Genomic DNA, 14,887 nt, shown 5'->3' on the forward strand with positions numbered 1-14,887 from the left:
GACACCACCATTATGGCAGGAAGTGAAGAGGAGCTAAAAAGCCTCTTGATGAAAGTGAAAGAGGAGAGTGAAAAAGTTGGCTTAAAGCTCAACATTCAGAAAACGAAGATCATGGCATCCGATCCCATCACTTCATGGGAAATAGATGGGGAAACAGTGGAAACGGTGTCAGACTTTATCTTTTTGGGCTGCGGTCACAATCCCTGCAGATGGTAACTGCAGCCATGAAATTAAAAGACACTTACTCCTTGGAAGAAAAGTTATGACCAACCTAGATAGTATATTCAAAAGCAGAGACATCACTTTGCCGACTAAGGTCCATCTAGTTAAGGCTATGGTTTTTCCAGTGGTCATGTATGGATGTGAGAGTTGGACTGTGAAGAAGGCTGAGCGCCGAAGAATTGATGCTTTTGAACTGTGGTGTTGGAGAAGACTCTTGAGAGTCCCTTGGACTGCAAGGAGATCAGCCCTGGGATTTCTTTGGAAGGACTGATGCCAAAGCTGAAACTCCAATACTTTGGCCACCTCATGCAAAGAGTTGACTCATTGGAAAAGACTCTGATGCCGGGAGGGATTGGGGGCAGGAGAAGGGGACGACAGAGGATGAGATGGCTGGATGGCATCACTGACTCGATGGACGTGAGTCTGAGTGAACTCTGGGAGTTGGTGATGGACAGGAAGGCCTGGCGTGCTGCGATTGATGGGGTTGCAAAGAGTCAGACATGACTGAGCGACTGAACTGAACTGAGGTGAAGAATATATGGGATCTCAAGAAAAAGAGTTTTAATAAAATGAATGATGGGTTTGAGGAGCAGGTGGCTTTTGTGATATATTTTGGGTTATCAAAGAATTTACTTTTGTCTGATGGTTCTAGAAAGAACAAACCTCAAAATATCTGGATTCTGGATAGAGAAGCACTGTTTGTGTTCTGTCTCCCAGAGGTGAGCCTGTTTATGTTAGGTTCTGTCAGGTCTCTTTGTAGTCACAATATTTTGCTTAAGGCCTCAAAGAAGTTTTTATTATTAATGATTGGTCAGAAAATCCTCCTGTGGGGGGTGGGGGGGAGGTGGGAGGGGTGAGAATGTGGAACCTTAAATGTGCAAAATCAGAGGTACTATGGCTGATTGTAGCTGTAACAATTAGGTCTTTGGAAACAGGTAAAATCCTTTAAAACAGTGACTGTCAGTCTCCCTTTATGCATAAAAAAATTTAATCTAGGTTCTTCTAAAGGATCATGAAAGGGACCGTTACTAAACAAAGACCAGAAATCAAAACCAGTGCGACTTTGATGTTCAAGCAACTCCCTTTAACCGCAGAGGCAGAGGCGTTAAGAACTGAAATGGATCTTCATACAACTAGTGTCTCTCGGGAGAACTGAAGTTACTTCCTCAAATTGTATTTAGTTACTTTCCCAGTTTATTCGTGGGTGAGCTAGAAAAGGGATTCCAGCTCCCAGGATAGCATTCTTTCCCACTAGGCCATCAGTCCTGTAAAATGTTCTTGAGTCCAAGCACTCCTTCTCCTCCATTGGCTGCTGTGGAGTTTCTGGCAGAAAATACAATTTCTAAGTAGTGTTTAAATGACCTCAACACCTAATTCAGGCTTGCAGGGAAAACTTAGCTTGTGTTTCCAGTGTCCTCTTCGGCCTAAAACAGCCGACGATAACAAAACAGGAAGAGGCTTTTAAAGTTCCTTTGGAACCAGAAACGCTTGCGACGTACTCGGAGCGCGCAGGCGCAGGACGGAGACGGCTTGTCCTCTCTGAGTTGCCGTAGGGTCTAGGTGGCTGCGGCCTGGGTCGGCTCCCCACCCCCTTCCACGTCAGCGGAGGACTCTGCGGGTCCGCCGCCGCTGCTGCGGGTTGGAGCCGGAGTTTACGGTTCCGCGGTTGCCCCAGCTGCTGCCTCTCGGAGTCAGGTAACGGCCTACAAGCCCCCTCATCTTGGAGGAGCTCCCTGGGCTGGGCAGAGTCGGAGGAACCGGGCTCTAGCGGGGAGATGAGGAAGGGGAGCGACTAGGCCGCTAGCGTCCGGGCCTGGCGAAGTGGAGTGCAGGGTTGGGAAGCTCTGAGCGGGCCGCCCCATCCTGGCCTGCCTACTGGCCGGGGGTCTTCTCCCTTCCAGCCCCGGCTGGGGCTTCCTTTGCAGGAGGGAAGGAACGGGGAAGGGGCGTGGGGGTGCAGAGCACCAGTTGAGGGACTCCTGCTCCACAGAGTCGGGTCGCATAGGTGAACGTATTAAAGCGCTGTAAGGGTTTTAAGCAGAGTATTTTTGCACGGGATCTTTTTAACTTCAGAAGTTCAGATTGTGTAGTATGTTTAAAAATCACTCTTGTATCGTGATGGGGTGAGGCTGGGGGACTTGTCACTGTATTGTGGGCTTTAATTCTGCAGTACAGCTTTCTAGACTCTGGGCGGGGTTGTGGGGTGAGAGATAATGTAACTTAGGCTAAGGCTGACAAGTGTGTGTTTTAATACATCAGGATTTATTTCTATGCAGCGTAATATAGATGGACCCTCCCCGTCTAATGCTGTAAAATTCATAAGCCAAGCTGAATGAACTTTAGACAGAAAAGATCACGATAGTTGCTGGTTCTGTTTTTGTTTTTTCGATTGTAATATCTTTATATTTCTTTTTCTAGGTTTTTTTTTTTTTTTTTTGCATCTGTTATCTTTAAATCTTGTATCGAGAGTAGGCTGTAACCGGGAACCATGACGGCTGCCGAGAACGTATGCTATACGTTAATTAACGTGCCAATGGATTCAGAACCACCGTCTGAAATTAGCTTAAAAAATGATCTAGGTAAATGTTGGTAATATTTTGAAAATGAAAGTAAAAAGTTCACTTGCATTTCAAGTTCCTTTATAATTAGAAATACTTAATTTTTTTTAAGATCTCTTCAATGAAACTTTGTCTTGCTAAAAATGGAAATGTGTTACTTTAGGCCTGCAGTATTGGTTTTTGGAAATAAAAGAACATCTCAGCTTAGCTTATATCACGGTGGGGTGGGGCTAAATAAATATAAGGGTTTAGTTTTTAGCTATTCCTCAAGATAACATAATGGCTTGTTTAAATGTAGCTGACAGTTCTCTGTAGATAACAGATTAAGAGTGTATTAGAATGTTTTAATTTCTTTGCGCACTTAGCTTCATATTACTTAGCTTGTTCTTTTTGTTTTACTGCCTGTTGAACAAATGAAGTCAACACTGGAACATATATATGTTTTCTCAGAAACATTTATGCTTTTGATTTTTAAAGCATTTATGCAAGGAAGAAAACAAAAACTTTATTTCTGAATTTTAAAAGTATGTACTGTATCTCCTTTTTGTGAGTAATTCTGTCAAAATTTTTTTAAAGTAATGCACGTTCCAAGATAATAATTCTTGCTTAACTGAACTAATAAAAATAAGCTTTACTTAAAATGATAACTGCTGTTTAAAACAGACTAAAGGGAAATTTATGCTTCAAATCTTGATAGTGTCTTTTAGAAGATAGTTTACAGTTTGAAAGAAGATGATATTTTAGTTGCATGTTCCTGCTCTTAATCAGCAGTAATGGAATACCTTGTGATTTTAGGTTACATAATATTCGGTTTCTATTGAGGCCTATTTCTAGAGAAGGAAAAATATATTTTTTTATGGCATTTAAGGTGATCTTGTTTGTTTACAAAAACCACACATACTGTATTTCCTTTTTCCCCCCATATTCATGTAAGAGTAGAATGGAATACAAATTGAATAAACTTTCATTACTTTTTTTTTCTAATTTCAAAATCTTCAAATTTTCATAATTTAAAGGTTTTCACTTTTAAACCCCCCAAATACTTAAGTTTCTTGGTGGGTGATAAGGTAAAGGACAAACTTGTCCTTAACTGTAAAAATACTCTTTTCTTAACTATACTTTACCTACTAAGTAAATAAATAAGTAGTGTTGAATTTTACGTTTATTTTTGACTGTATTTCAATAGAGTTGAGATGAAAAGATTTAGAAATAGTTTTCAATTTGAGTAACAAATAGTTTTGTTTGGTGAAACACTGATATGGTTTAATTTCACTTTACCTTTGATCACTGGATATGAGCCCTGATGACTGTACATTTCCTGGAGTATATTTTGGTGAATTAAATTGATATTTAAAACTATTTTTCATAAAGGAGAAGAACCTCTGAAAATTTTGAGGATGTGAAAAGAAGCATTCTTCACCTCAATTTGCATTGTTAGAATAAAGGGAAATAAGGATTGAGGAACTTGAAATAAATGGTGCTGATTTTTTACAAGTTTACTAATAAACTTACTTTTAAAACTTCTTAACCTTTAGTTACAAGTGGATTTTTCAGTGGCTAAGATTGCATGCTCACAATGCAGTAGGGGCTGGGTTTGATCCCTGATCAGGGGACTAGATCCCATGCTGCCGCTAAGACTCAGAGCAGCCAAATGAATAAATACATATTAGAAAAAAAGAAAAAACTGGAGGTCTGCCCAGATTAATGCTTAACTTCATCCTTGTACGTTTGTTCATTTCTTGATTTGATATGGCACACAGTTTTTTGGGTTTTTTCCCATGTGTAGCTATTGTGAAGCATGGAGAGATGCATAAGAAGTTAGTCTGTTTTAAACAAAAACATTGACACTTAAAAGGCTTCCCTGGTGGCTCAGACGGTGAAGAATCTGCCTGCAGTGTGGGAAACCTGGCTTTAATTCCTGGGTCGGGAGGATCCCCTAGAAAAGGGAATGGCAACCCACGCCAGTATTCTTGCCTGGAGAAGTCCATGGACACAGGAGCCTGGCGAGCTGCCATCCATGGGGTGCAAAGAGTTGGGCAGTCAGGCACAACTGAGCATAACACTTTTTCACCTCACATTGACACTTACGGTATAACTTTGGCAGTAACCCTCACTGTGTTCGATTCTTTTAAAGAGGTTATTTATTTATTTATTTTTGGTTGCGCTGGGTCTCTGTTGCTTCTCACAGGCTTTCTCTGGCTGCAGGGAGGTTGGGCTGGCGGCTGCTCTTGGTTGCTGTGCACTGGCTTTTCACCGAGGTGGCTTCTCTTAACAAGCATGGACTCTAGCCACACTGGCTTCAGTAGTTGTGGCTCACAAGCCCTAGAACTTGGGCTCAGTAGTTGTGGCTCAGGCTTAGTTGCTCAGAGACTTGTGGAATCTTCCTGGACCAGGGTTTGAACCCGTGTCCCCTGCACTGGCAGGCGAATTCTTATCCATTGTAGAATTCCCACAGGACCAGGAAGTCCTGTGTTGCATTTTTAATGCATACCTTAAATTCGTTAGTATTCAGCATACTTGTCTCTTAAGTTTCTGCCTTCAAATTTTGGATCCAAAAGATTTTAACCGTAAATTCTTCAGTATGCAATAATGATGTGAAATTATAGATTGTTTTGCATAACACAGAGCGCTTATTTTTAGGTTAAGTAACAGTAAACTAGCATCTTATCTTAAATGTGTCATCCTTAATTATAAATAATGGTTGCTGATCCAGTACATTTTAACTTTCCTCCAATTTTTTAGGTAATTTCTCAAGAAAGATTCTGAAGTTTTATAATCTGTAGAAATATGATGAGATTTTGGAATTAATTTAGTCTGTTAATTCCCAACTTTTTCGAGTTTGAGGTTCTTCCTAATGTTGAAAAAAGGTCACTTATCCCCATCCCCACCCTTCATAATAGTGGCTGTAACTTTGGTTTAGAAAATAGGTACTGACTAAAAGCTACTTTGAATTCCAAAGCATATAACGTATCTGTTTACATTTTGAAAAATAGCTACAGGTGTGTTTGAGATACACGTTTTTTGGTATACCTATAGATTCATGGCTTCCACATTAACTCCATTGGTTTGGGGTCAAAGATCTAATCCAGTGCTTTTCTATTATATGTAAAGAATCATGAGGTTCAGAGATAAATGACTCTAAAATCATACAGCTTGATTTTGGCAGAGCCAGGTGGAAAACCCTTGTCACTTGGGTTGGTACCTTTATTACTATTGCCTCTAATAAAGTGAGAACATGTTTTATTTTGTTAATTGCTTTTAAAATTATCTGAGGAATTTTCTTTTAAAATAATTGTGCTTAAAAAAAATTTTTTTTTTTAATCAGAAAAAGGAGATGTGAAGTCAAAGACTGAAGCTTTGAAGAAAGTAATCATTATGATTCTGAATGGTGAAAAACTTCCTGGACTTCTGATGACCATCATTCGCTTTGTACTGCCTCTTCAGGATCATACCATCAAAAAATTACTTCTGGTATTTTGGGAAATTGTTCCTAAAACAACTCCAGATGGGAGGCTTTTACATGAAATGATCCTTGTTTGTGATGCATATAGAAAGGTAAACTAAACCGTAATTATTTCCAAATAGTGCTTAGATTTTTAAATAATTGTAAAGTTGGTGGTGTGGGCTCTGTTTTAATTTTTTAAATTAAATCTCAGAAATGTAAGTTTTAGATATTTGAAGCAGAAGTTGTAAAAAGTTATTGTGAAAAGTTTTATTGTTGCCTTTTTCCAGATACTTTCCATGCATTTTTATGTGTTATTAATAAAAAACAGTGACACATAGAATACAAGACATTGATGTGATAAGTAAAAATTGCTTTTATCTATAGGAATCTGATGGAAATTGTGTAATAATCTAGGTATTTGTCCTGAAACCTACTTCCTAATTTTTTTTTATTGAAAAATTTTGTATATAAACATTGTGGTTTTTTGTAAAATACTGGGACTCAGCATTTCATATTTGATTTTTATATCAGGATCTTCAGCATCCTAATGAATTTATTCGAGGATCTACTCTTCGTTTTCTTTGCAAGTTGAAAGAGGCAGAATTGCTGGAACCTTTAATGCCAGCTATCCGTGCTTGTTTGGAGCATCGACACAGCTATGTTAGAAGAAATGCTGTTTTGGCCATCTATACTATCTATAGGTAAATAAAGGTCCTCCTTTGGCTTACTTCTCTATGGACTGTTTAGTCTTTCAGACCAGAAGAAGTTTCAGAGTGGTTCCTTACAGATTTTGTGTACCTTGCAAATATGTTTTGATTAGCCTGAACATTTTTCCTTATTGAGTTGTTAACATTGAAAAGTCAAAAAAATCTGGCAACACCAGGTCCTGGTTTCTACATGACAGTAATCTGCTGGAAGTGAATGGCAGGGCCCCCATTTAAACAGGTTGTATGCTTTCCAGTTTACGTCACTACCTGTCTTTCTCAATTTTAGTACTCCAGCCCAGTTAATTAATTTATTAACTTGCTTAGCCCATAACTTTGAGGTTTTGGCCTTATTTTAGAATTCTCTTTTTGCAGGATGTGGGTCTTGTCTTTTTATACTTAGAGGTCTTAAGGAGGAAACTTTTTAATAGGAAGGGTTGCAGTTCTCAGCTGATTCCTGTTCTTAGAAAACTGAAAATTTTGGACTTTAGGCTGGAATGCTTGGTTTTTACAGTCACTGGTGTCAGTCTATTTAGAATTAGGATGTAATTTATATAAACATCTTTGTACTTTAATAGTCAATAATTTAGTAGTTTCACAGTTATATTGGATTTTGTATCTGTTCAGGAAGGTGGTAATCTGGTTAATAATATAGAGTTCTTTGGAAGTTATCATTACAGATTACACAGGTTTCAGAATTTAAACTTAGAGTACACACAAAAAAATTATGATGATTATAGGACAGCTGGAAATTTGAACAGTCTGTATGATGATAGTAAGAAATCATTAGTTTTTACTACATGATAACGTTAGTTTGAAAAGAAAGTTCTTAATTTTAGAGACGCATACTGATACATTTACAGAAGAAATGTTAAATGGTCTCGGATTTGTTTCAGAATAATATGGGAGGAGAGGAAGTGAGACAGGTGAAACCAAAATGACTATGAATTAATTATTGTTAAAGTTAGGGGGGAAAAGGGGCTAGGGGATGGTTTTTATTAAACAGGTGTTCATTGTTCTGTGTACAATACAAACACTTCCAAGTTTTCAAAGTAAGAAATTAGTAGATAAATACAGTGCATAAATAGTAAAATTGAAGGGACTATTTCTTCTCCAATAATTCTTTTTTTTTTTAATATTTAAAAAATTTATATGGCTGCAAGGGATCTCAGCCGCAGCATGCAGAATCTTTTAGTTGTAGCATGTGGGATCTAGCTCCCTGACCTGGGATTGAGTACTGGCCCCCCTCCATTGCAAGCACAGAGTCTTAGCCACTGGGCCACCAGGGAAGTCCCTCCAATAATCCTCAATGTAGGATCTTTCAGTACCTCAAAGTTGTCATTATGAGCATCAATATTATAGCCCTAAAGTATATGAAAGAGAAATTAGAGCTGTCCAGTTGATAGATAGCATGTTGAGTAAATCAGCTTTCTCTAAATTGAACTAAAAAACACAATTTGATAAATAGATGAATATGTAAATTTCTGATTCATACTTACAATTTTCTAATTGATTTAAAGTTTAAAAAAGCAAAACAATTAATAATGGTATAAGGTTTGATAAAGGTTAATTTTGGTAGAGTCCAGAGAGTTACTAAGTATGAATGTTACCTGTTTTATTTGAAGAAACTTTGAACATCTTATACCGGATGCTCCTGAATTGATACATGATTTTTTGGTGAATGAGAAGGATGCAAGTTGCAAAAGAAATGCATTTATGATGCTAATTCATGCAGATCAGGTGAAGTATTTTTTAAAAAATACTTTTATGACTATTTAAGTGAGAATTAAAGATATTACATAAGTTTTTAGTAATTTTGTTTGTAATACATATGATTTGTATTATTTTGATTTTTTTTAGATTTTTGAATTTAATTTATATAAAAATAGAGTTTAAAAATTCATTTTGTGGTATATTGCTTATGTATGTGTTCTTTTCTTTTTTTAAGTACACATCAGACAGACATTTTTAATAACAGCCATTTTACAGTTCTTCTGGATTGAAATTATTGTGGCCATATGCTTAGGCACCCAGGTTTGGGGCTTTATTTTTCCTTCTGTTGGTAAAGATCTAAAATTGTTTAATAGAGAAAAACAGAAGTTCTTTATAGGGTCTGTCCCGAGCCATAGCTTTGAAAGAGGGTGGACTTCAATGTAGATGTATGTTTTTGTTAGGCTTTTCAAACTTCGTATGTAAATGTCAGCCCTATATCCAGCTCTGCTGGTGATGAAAGTTTATTCTTCTGCTGGTTAGCAGAGATTCTGCACACATTGGTGGCATTTAATCTTAGAACTTTTGCCATCCAGTATTTATTATCAAAATATGCATGAAGACTGAAAAAATAATGGAATCTATCCATTCTTCTGAAATCTATATGCTATCATTTTATCTTTGTAAACAGGATTATAAGAATGCTGCTTATTTGGGCCACAAAGTTTTGTCCTTTTGTACAGTTGGTTTTATTGACCTGTGTTTTTGGTGTTATGCTATTTACCTACATAATTAGAATTTCAATAAAATTTATTGATACTTTTACTATAGAGATGTTGATGAGACCATAGTTCTCTATGTTACAGTGTTAAGGGTGTGAGAATCAGTGAGATTTTTATTTTAGCTCTCAGAAATAGAAATAACTGTATTCATAGGCAGTTGGTTTGTTTAGGTTGTGTAGATATCCCAAATCAGGTAATGTGTTAACCTTTATTTTTTTCCTTCAATTAATTTTTCTTTGCCCTGATTCCCTCATTTGTTTTAGGTTTAGTTGTGTATGCTTTTTAAAGTTCTTTAAGTCCTTTTATTGAATGAGGTTGAGTTTGGTAAATATATTCTTTTTTTTTAGGATCGAGCTTTGGATTACCTAAGTACTTGTATTGATCAAGTTCAGACATTTGGAGACATTCTTCAGTTGGTTATCGTTGAACTAATTTATAAGGTAAAACTAATCTATAATGGGTAAAATTAAGAGTTTGAGATAAGGTTAAACAGTCTTGAGGGCACAACTTAATTGGTGGGGTAATATGTTTTAACAGTAGAAATATTTTGCAGCATGGCCTATTCAAGTCTTCCCTACTCCCTTTGGTTTGTCATATTTTCCAGATTCTTCCATTCTTTCTAAATCTCCATAAAGAATTCTGTAAAAATTCATGGTTTGACCCAATACATATGTGAAGAAATTGTTGTGTACTGCTTTGTCACTGAATTGACTATGAATTAGGCTTTGAACTAAAAATCAAGATCTTTTTTTGAATACATACCCAACTACTTTGGAAATCTAAAGACAAACGAGAAAAAAATCTTAAATATATTTTTGTTCCTTGTTTGTAAAAGAGAATAGAGAGATTTTAAATATGTTAAAATGACATTTTATGCCATTGACTCACAGGAATTTTAAAACTTGATCAGAGATTTGGGTTTTAAAATGAAGTACTTTATTGACAACATTTTAATTCAATATATCCTTCAAAAAATTGATTGTATCTTAATATTCTGAGAAAATAAAAGATGCAGTAACATCCAGTGTTGCTTTTAATACCATTGGAGGCCAACAAAAATATATGTTAGGAATGACTTTTACTGCATAGAATGGCATGAACAGAATACATAGCGGGCCCTGCTAACTCATTACATCCTCTTTGCTTCTGCAGGAAAGAGGCCCCTTTCAACACAGGTTATCCAGTCATTTTGAATTGGCATTTAAGATGAAGCCAGAACTATGAATATTACATATGTAAATATATAAATGTAATTCATCTGTATGGTTCAGGGATGCCACTGAGATTCTCAAAAGTAGGAGTTCTCTGCTGTCCAATGACTTCTTTGTGTAGTAGGGTCCAGGTTATAGTGAGAGGAAAGAGGTTTTGAGTCTTAGTGGAGTAATAGAGATTTGACTGTGTACATTTTAGAAAAATCTAACATAAACGCTAACTTCAAGAGAGAAAAAATAAGAAATATTTACTTCACAGATAAAAGTGTTAAGATGCATTTAGAGTGGAATAGAAAATGTTAATTGTCTTCTCAACGTTGAATATGGTCCCAAATAATAAGTACAATAGTAGTATTTGAAAAAGAAGTGCTCTTGCTTTATTAAAAAGCTAGTATTTTTCTATTATTATTTATTGAAATTCATATAATCCATCATGTTTACCTTTTTGATGTGACATCCAGAATAGAATGTAGGACAAAATTTAATACCTGTTACAGTACGCATGTTAGTTACTTGGTTAATGTCTTGTGTATAGTGTGCATGTCTTTAATTATAAGCCATCTGAAAACCTTTTATGAAAGAGTGGAAATATAAATTATTATTGAATGAATAAATGAATGAGTAGCTGTAACAGTTAGTTATTTGAAGTAAAATCTATTTCTTCCGGAAATTACCGGTGTTGTATCATGGTGTCTCACCCTGCATTGGCCGACATCTCTTAGCTTTCAAATGAAGAAAACTATGGCAGCCCACTCCAGTGTTCTTGCCTGGAGAATCCCAGGGACGGGGAAGCCTGGTGGGCTGCCGTCTGTGGGGTCGCACAGAGTTGGACACGACTGATGTGACTTAGCAGCAGCAGCCGCGTATCCCATAAGCTGACATCTGTCTTTAAGAATGTGTTTGAAAGCAAGTGTTCCTGAATTCAGTTGAAACCTAAATGTTTTCTTGTCCAGGTCTGTCATGCTAATCCATCAGAAAGGGCTCGTTTCATTCGCTGCATCTATAACTTACTGCAGTCATCTAGCCCTGCTGTAAAATACGAAGCTGCGGGAACATTAGTAACCCTCTCTAGTGCACCCACTGCCATCAAGGTACTGTCCTGCTTTGTGTGTCTGTGTGCCAGTTAGATGATAGATATGCTGTCTTCTCACTTGATTTAGTAACCGTACAGTCAACTACAAATTTTAGAAAATTCTTTGATTTCCAATGTAGTCCAACATTCTTTTCTTACTTTCCGCTTTCGTATGTATATAAAGAGTAAAAGTGACAGAATAGCAGCATTTGTAGTTTCTGGAGCATGATATTGGTATTTTAAGATCTCCACCCCATACTTCAGTTACATTAAGAACTAGATCTGGGGAAGTGGATGCTGAATCCTAAATGATGGACCCTAAAACAGTTCCAGTGAATGTTTTCGATAATGAAATATTTTAATATACTGTCAAGACTATGTGAGGAACCCTACTCTATTCATAGAATGAATTATTGTAGAAAACCAGATTGTATAAATAGGGGAATTTAGTGCTTTTACCACCAATACTTAAAAAATTCTTTTTAATGTGTTATTTTGAAATAATTTTAAACTTACAGAAAAGTTGCAAAAATAGGTCAAAGTTCCCATTACCCTTCACCCAGCTTCCCATGATGTTCATGTCTTGCATAACAATTGTGTAGTTGTCAAAGTTAAAATTATCATTGGAACAATATTGTTAACTATAGACTTTATTCAGATTTCACCAGTTATCCTACTAAAGTTCATTCTCTGTCCCAGAATTCAATCTAGGATCCCATGTAACACTAAGTTATCATGTGTCCGTGTCCTCCAGTCTGGGACAGTTCCTCAGCCTTTCCTTGTTTTTCATGACATTGATACTTGTGAAGAGTACTGGGTCAGTTTGTTTGTAAAATATCTCTTAATTTTGGTTTGTCTGGCATTTTCTCCTCATTAGTTTAATGTGCAAATATTTTAGGGAAGTACCACAGAAGTGGTACACCATTCTCAGTGTATCCTATCCTACATGATGCTGATATACCTTAGTACTGGTGATGTTAACCTTGATCATTCGGTTAAGGTGGTCTCTGTCAGATTTCTCTACTGTTGACTTATGATTTTTCCTTTTGTAATCAATAAATATTTTGAGAACATACTTAGAAACTCTGCAAATATTCTATTTCTCCTCAGACTTATACCCAACTAATTTAGGCACATATCAGTAGATCTTTTCTATAGCAGTTTCTATTATGATATTCTAATGGTGATTTTTTGTTACCCTCATTCTGCACTTACTATTTGGAGTTCTGCAGGGAGGAGCTGTCCCTTCTCCTTCATTCTTTCTTCCCTTCCTCCCTCTCTCCTTTCCTTCTTTCCTTCCTTTTCTTCTTTATATCAGTATGGATGTTTTATTCTGTGGATTATAATCCAATATTATTATTTTGTTGATCAAATTGTCCTAGCTTTAGTCATTAGGACCTCTTTCAGATTTGCTTCTTTGCCCTTTGCTTTTAATGACTCAGAGCCATCTTTATATTCTTGATTTTTTCTGTTCTATAATGCAAGTGGGTTAGAGTTTGTACCTAAACTTAAAAGTTGCTCAGTAGCCAAACTGTTTGGGATTCTCTATCTGCTTTTTTCTGCCTTGTTCCTTAGGTTCAGCCCTTAATTTTTGGCTGTTAATGAGGGTTTCTGCCTGTAACAACCTCTTCTCATCCTTTTAATTTGTGATGCTTCCAATTTTTTGTAATTTAAAAAAATAATGAAATTTGTTAGAACTTGGATAGTAGAGGGACACATTCCTCTGAGGAAAATGCATAAATTTTCAGTGCAGGATAGTGAATGTATTTTGGCTTCTTGGAGGCTTTACTTATTTTCAGATTCTATGTTTAAGATAGATGAATGTGTTCTTAAAATGTATTTCTTTTTTTTACATAGGCTGCTGCTCAGTGTTACATTGATTTAATTATTAAGGAGAGTGACAACAATGTAAAGCTTATAGTTCTGGATCGATTGATAGAGTTAAAAGAACATCCTGCACATGAACGCGTACTACAGGTAAATATTTCTGAAACGGAGAAATCCTAAATAGAATCTTCTTTCAAATTGAAATGATTCCCAATACTTTTCATCTTGGTTAGCTTAAATGCTTGGAGATTTGGTGGTTTAAATTTTGGTCAACTAAGGTATAACTCTTGAAGCACCGTAGCCTTTTGGGGTATTGTCTTTGTTATTAAAAATAATTTCTAACATGAATTAATGTGTTACCTTTTATCTTTTCTGTTTGTACTGCACTTGATGTTCTTACAAGTAGAGATATATTTGTTTTAGTTTTAATTTACATTTTTTGCAAAGTAACACCAACGGAGAATGAAAGATTATTAGATTCTAGAAAATTATCAATATACCTGTTTAATCTGTGACAATGATTATTATAAAACTAAAGCCCCATGATAAAAATAAAGCTACGTTCAATGCTGATCCTGGATCAGTAACAACAAAAACATTTTCTATAAAGGACATTATTGGGAAAGTTGGGGAAATGTGAATGCAAACTCTGTATTAGTTAATAGTATCATTAATCAGTGTTAAGTTCTCTAAATTTGATAATTGTGTTATATACGAAATTTTTCTTACTCTCGGGTATACAGTGAAACATTTCGGAGTATAGAGAATAATACACAGCAAATGTGGTGAGATATTAACAACTGGTATATATAAGTAATGGTTATAGAGGAGTTTATCCTTAAAAATTTTAGAACATTTTTATCGGAATTTTAAAAAAATATAAAGTTTTAAAGAAGTGAAATATTTTGTTTTGCTATATTTAAAAACACTTGCTATAGAATTTTAAGTATGCTTCTTTAAAATATTAGTTTCCTGCAGAGCCAAAATAACATTATCGCACTTAACAAAATTGTTAATGAATCATCCAATTTTCCCAGATATTCCTAAAACACTCTTTTGGTTTGATTTTTCCTGTTTATAGCCATACATCACACTTGGTTGTGATGTATGTAATTGTGATGTGTGGTTCCTTGAGTCGCTTAATTTGAACAGTATCATTTTTTCAGAACACTGACTTGTTTGAGAGACTCCTCCTGGATGTATCTGGTTACTTTTTTTGGTGTCATTTAGCTTGATGCTCTGACTTCTGTATTTCCTATAAACTGCACGTTTGAGCTAAAGCTTGACAGAGTAAACGTGTTCAGTTTGAATGCATCATATGTGATACTACATACTTCATGTTGCCTTATATCAGGC

The 14,887-nt window shown here is 35.9% G+C and overlaps 1 protein-coding gene across 2 annotated transcripts in view; it reads left to right on the top strand.

Moving 5' to 3' along the window:
* The first annotated feature begins 2,659 nt into the window (after positions 1 to 2,659).
* The window catches only part of COPB1 (COPI coat complex subunit beta 1), a 33,304-nt gene continuing 21,076 nt past the window's right edge, over positions 2,660 to 14,887 (top strand). For both annotated transcript variants that reach the window (XM_052652554.1, XM_052652555.1), the window contains exons 1-7: positions 2,660 to 2,801; positions 6,106 to 6,335; positions 6,757 to 6,926; positions 8,555 to 8,669; positions 9,769 to 9,861; positions 11,586 to 11,723; positions 13,562 to 13,681. In XM_052652554.1, the coding sequence (XP_052508514.1) occupies positions 2,711 to 2,801; positions 6,106 to 6,335; positions 6,757 to 6,926; positions 8,555 to 8,669; positions 9,769 to 9,861; positions 11,586 to 11,723; positions 13,562 to 13,681 (957 nt within the window). In that variant the 5' untranslated portion in view covers positions 2,660 to 2,710. The remainder of the gene's footprint in view (positions 2,802 to 6,105; positions 6,336 to 6,756; positions 6,927 to 8,554; positions 8,670 to 9,768; positions 9,862 to 11,585; positions 11,724 to 13,561; positions 13,682 to 14,887) is intronic.

Source organism: Budorcas taxicolor, chromosome 15, assembly GCF_023091745.1.
Source record: "Budorcas taxicolor isolate Tak-1 chromosome 15, Takin1.1, whole genome shotgun sequence".
Classification (NCBI taxonomy): domain Eukaryota; kingdom Metazoa; phylum Chordata; class Mammalia; order Artiodactyla; family Bovidae; genus Budorcas; species Budorcas taxicolor.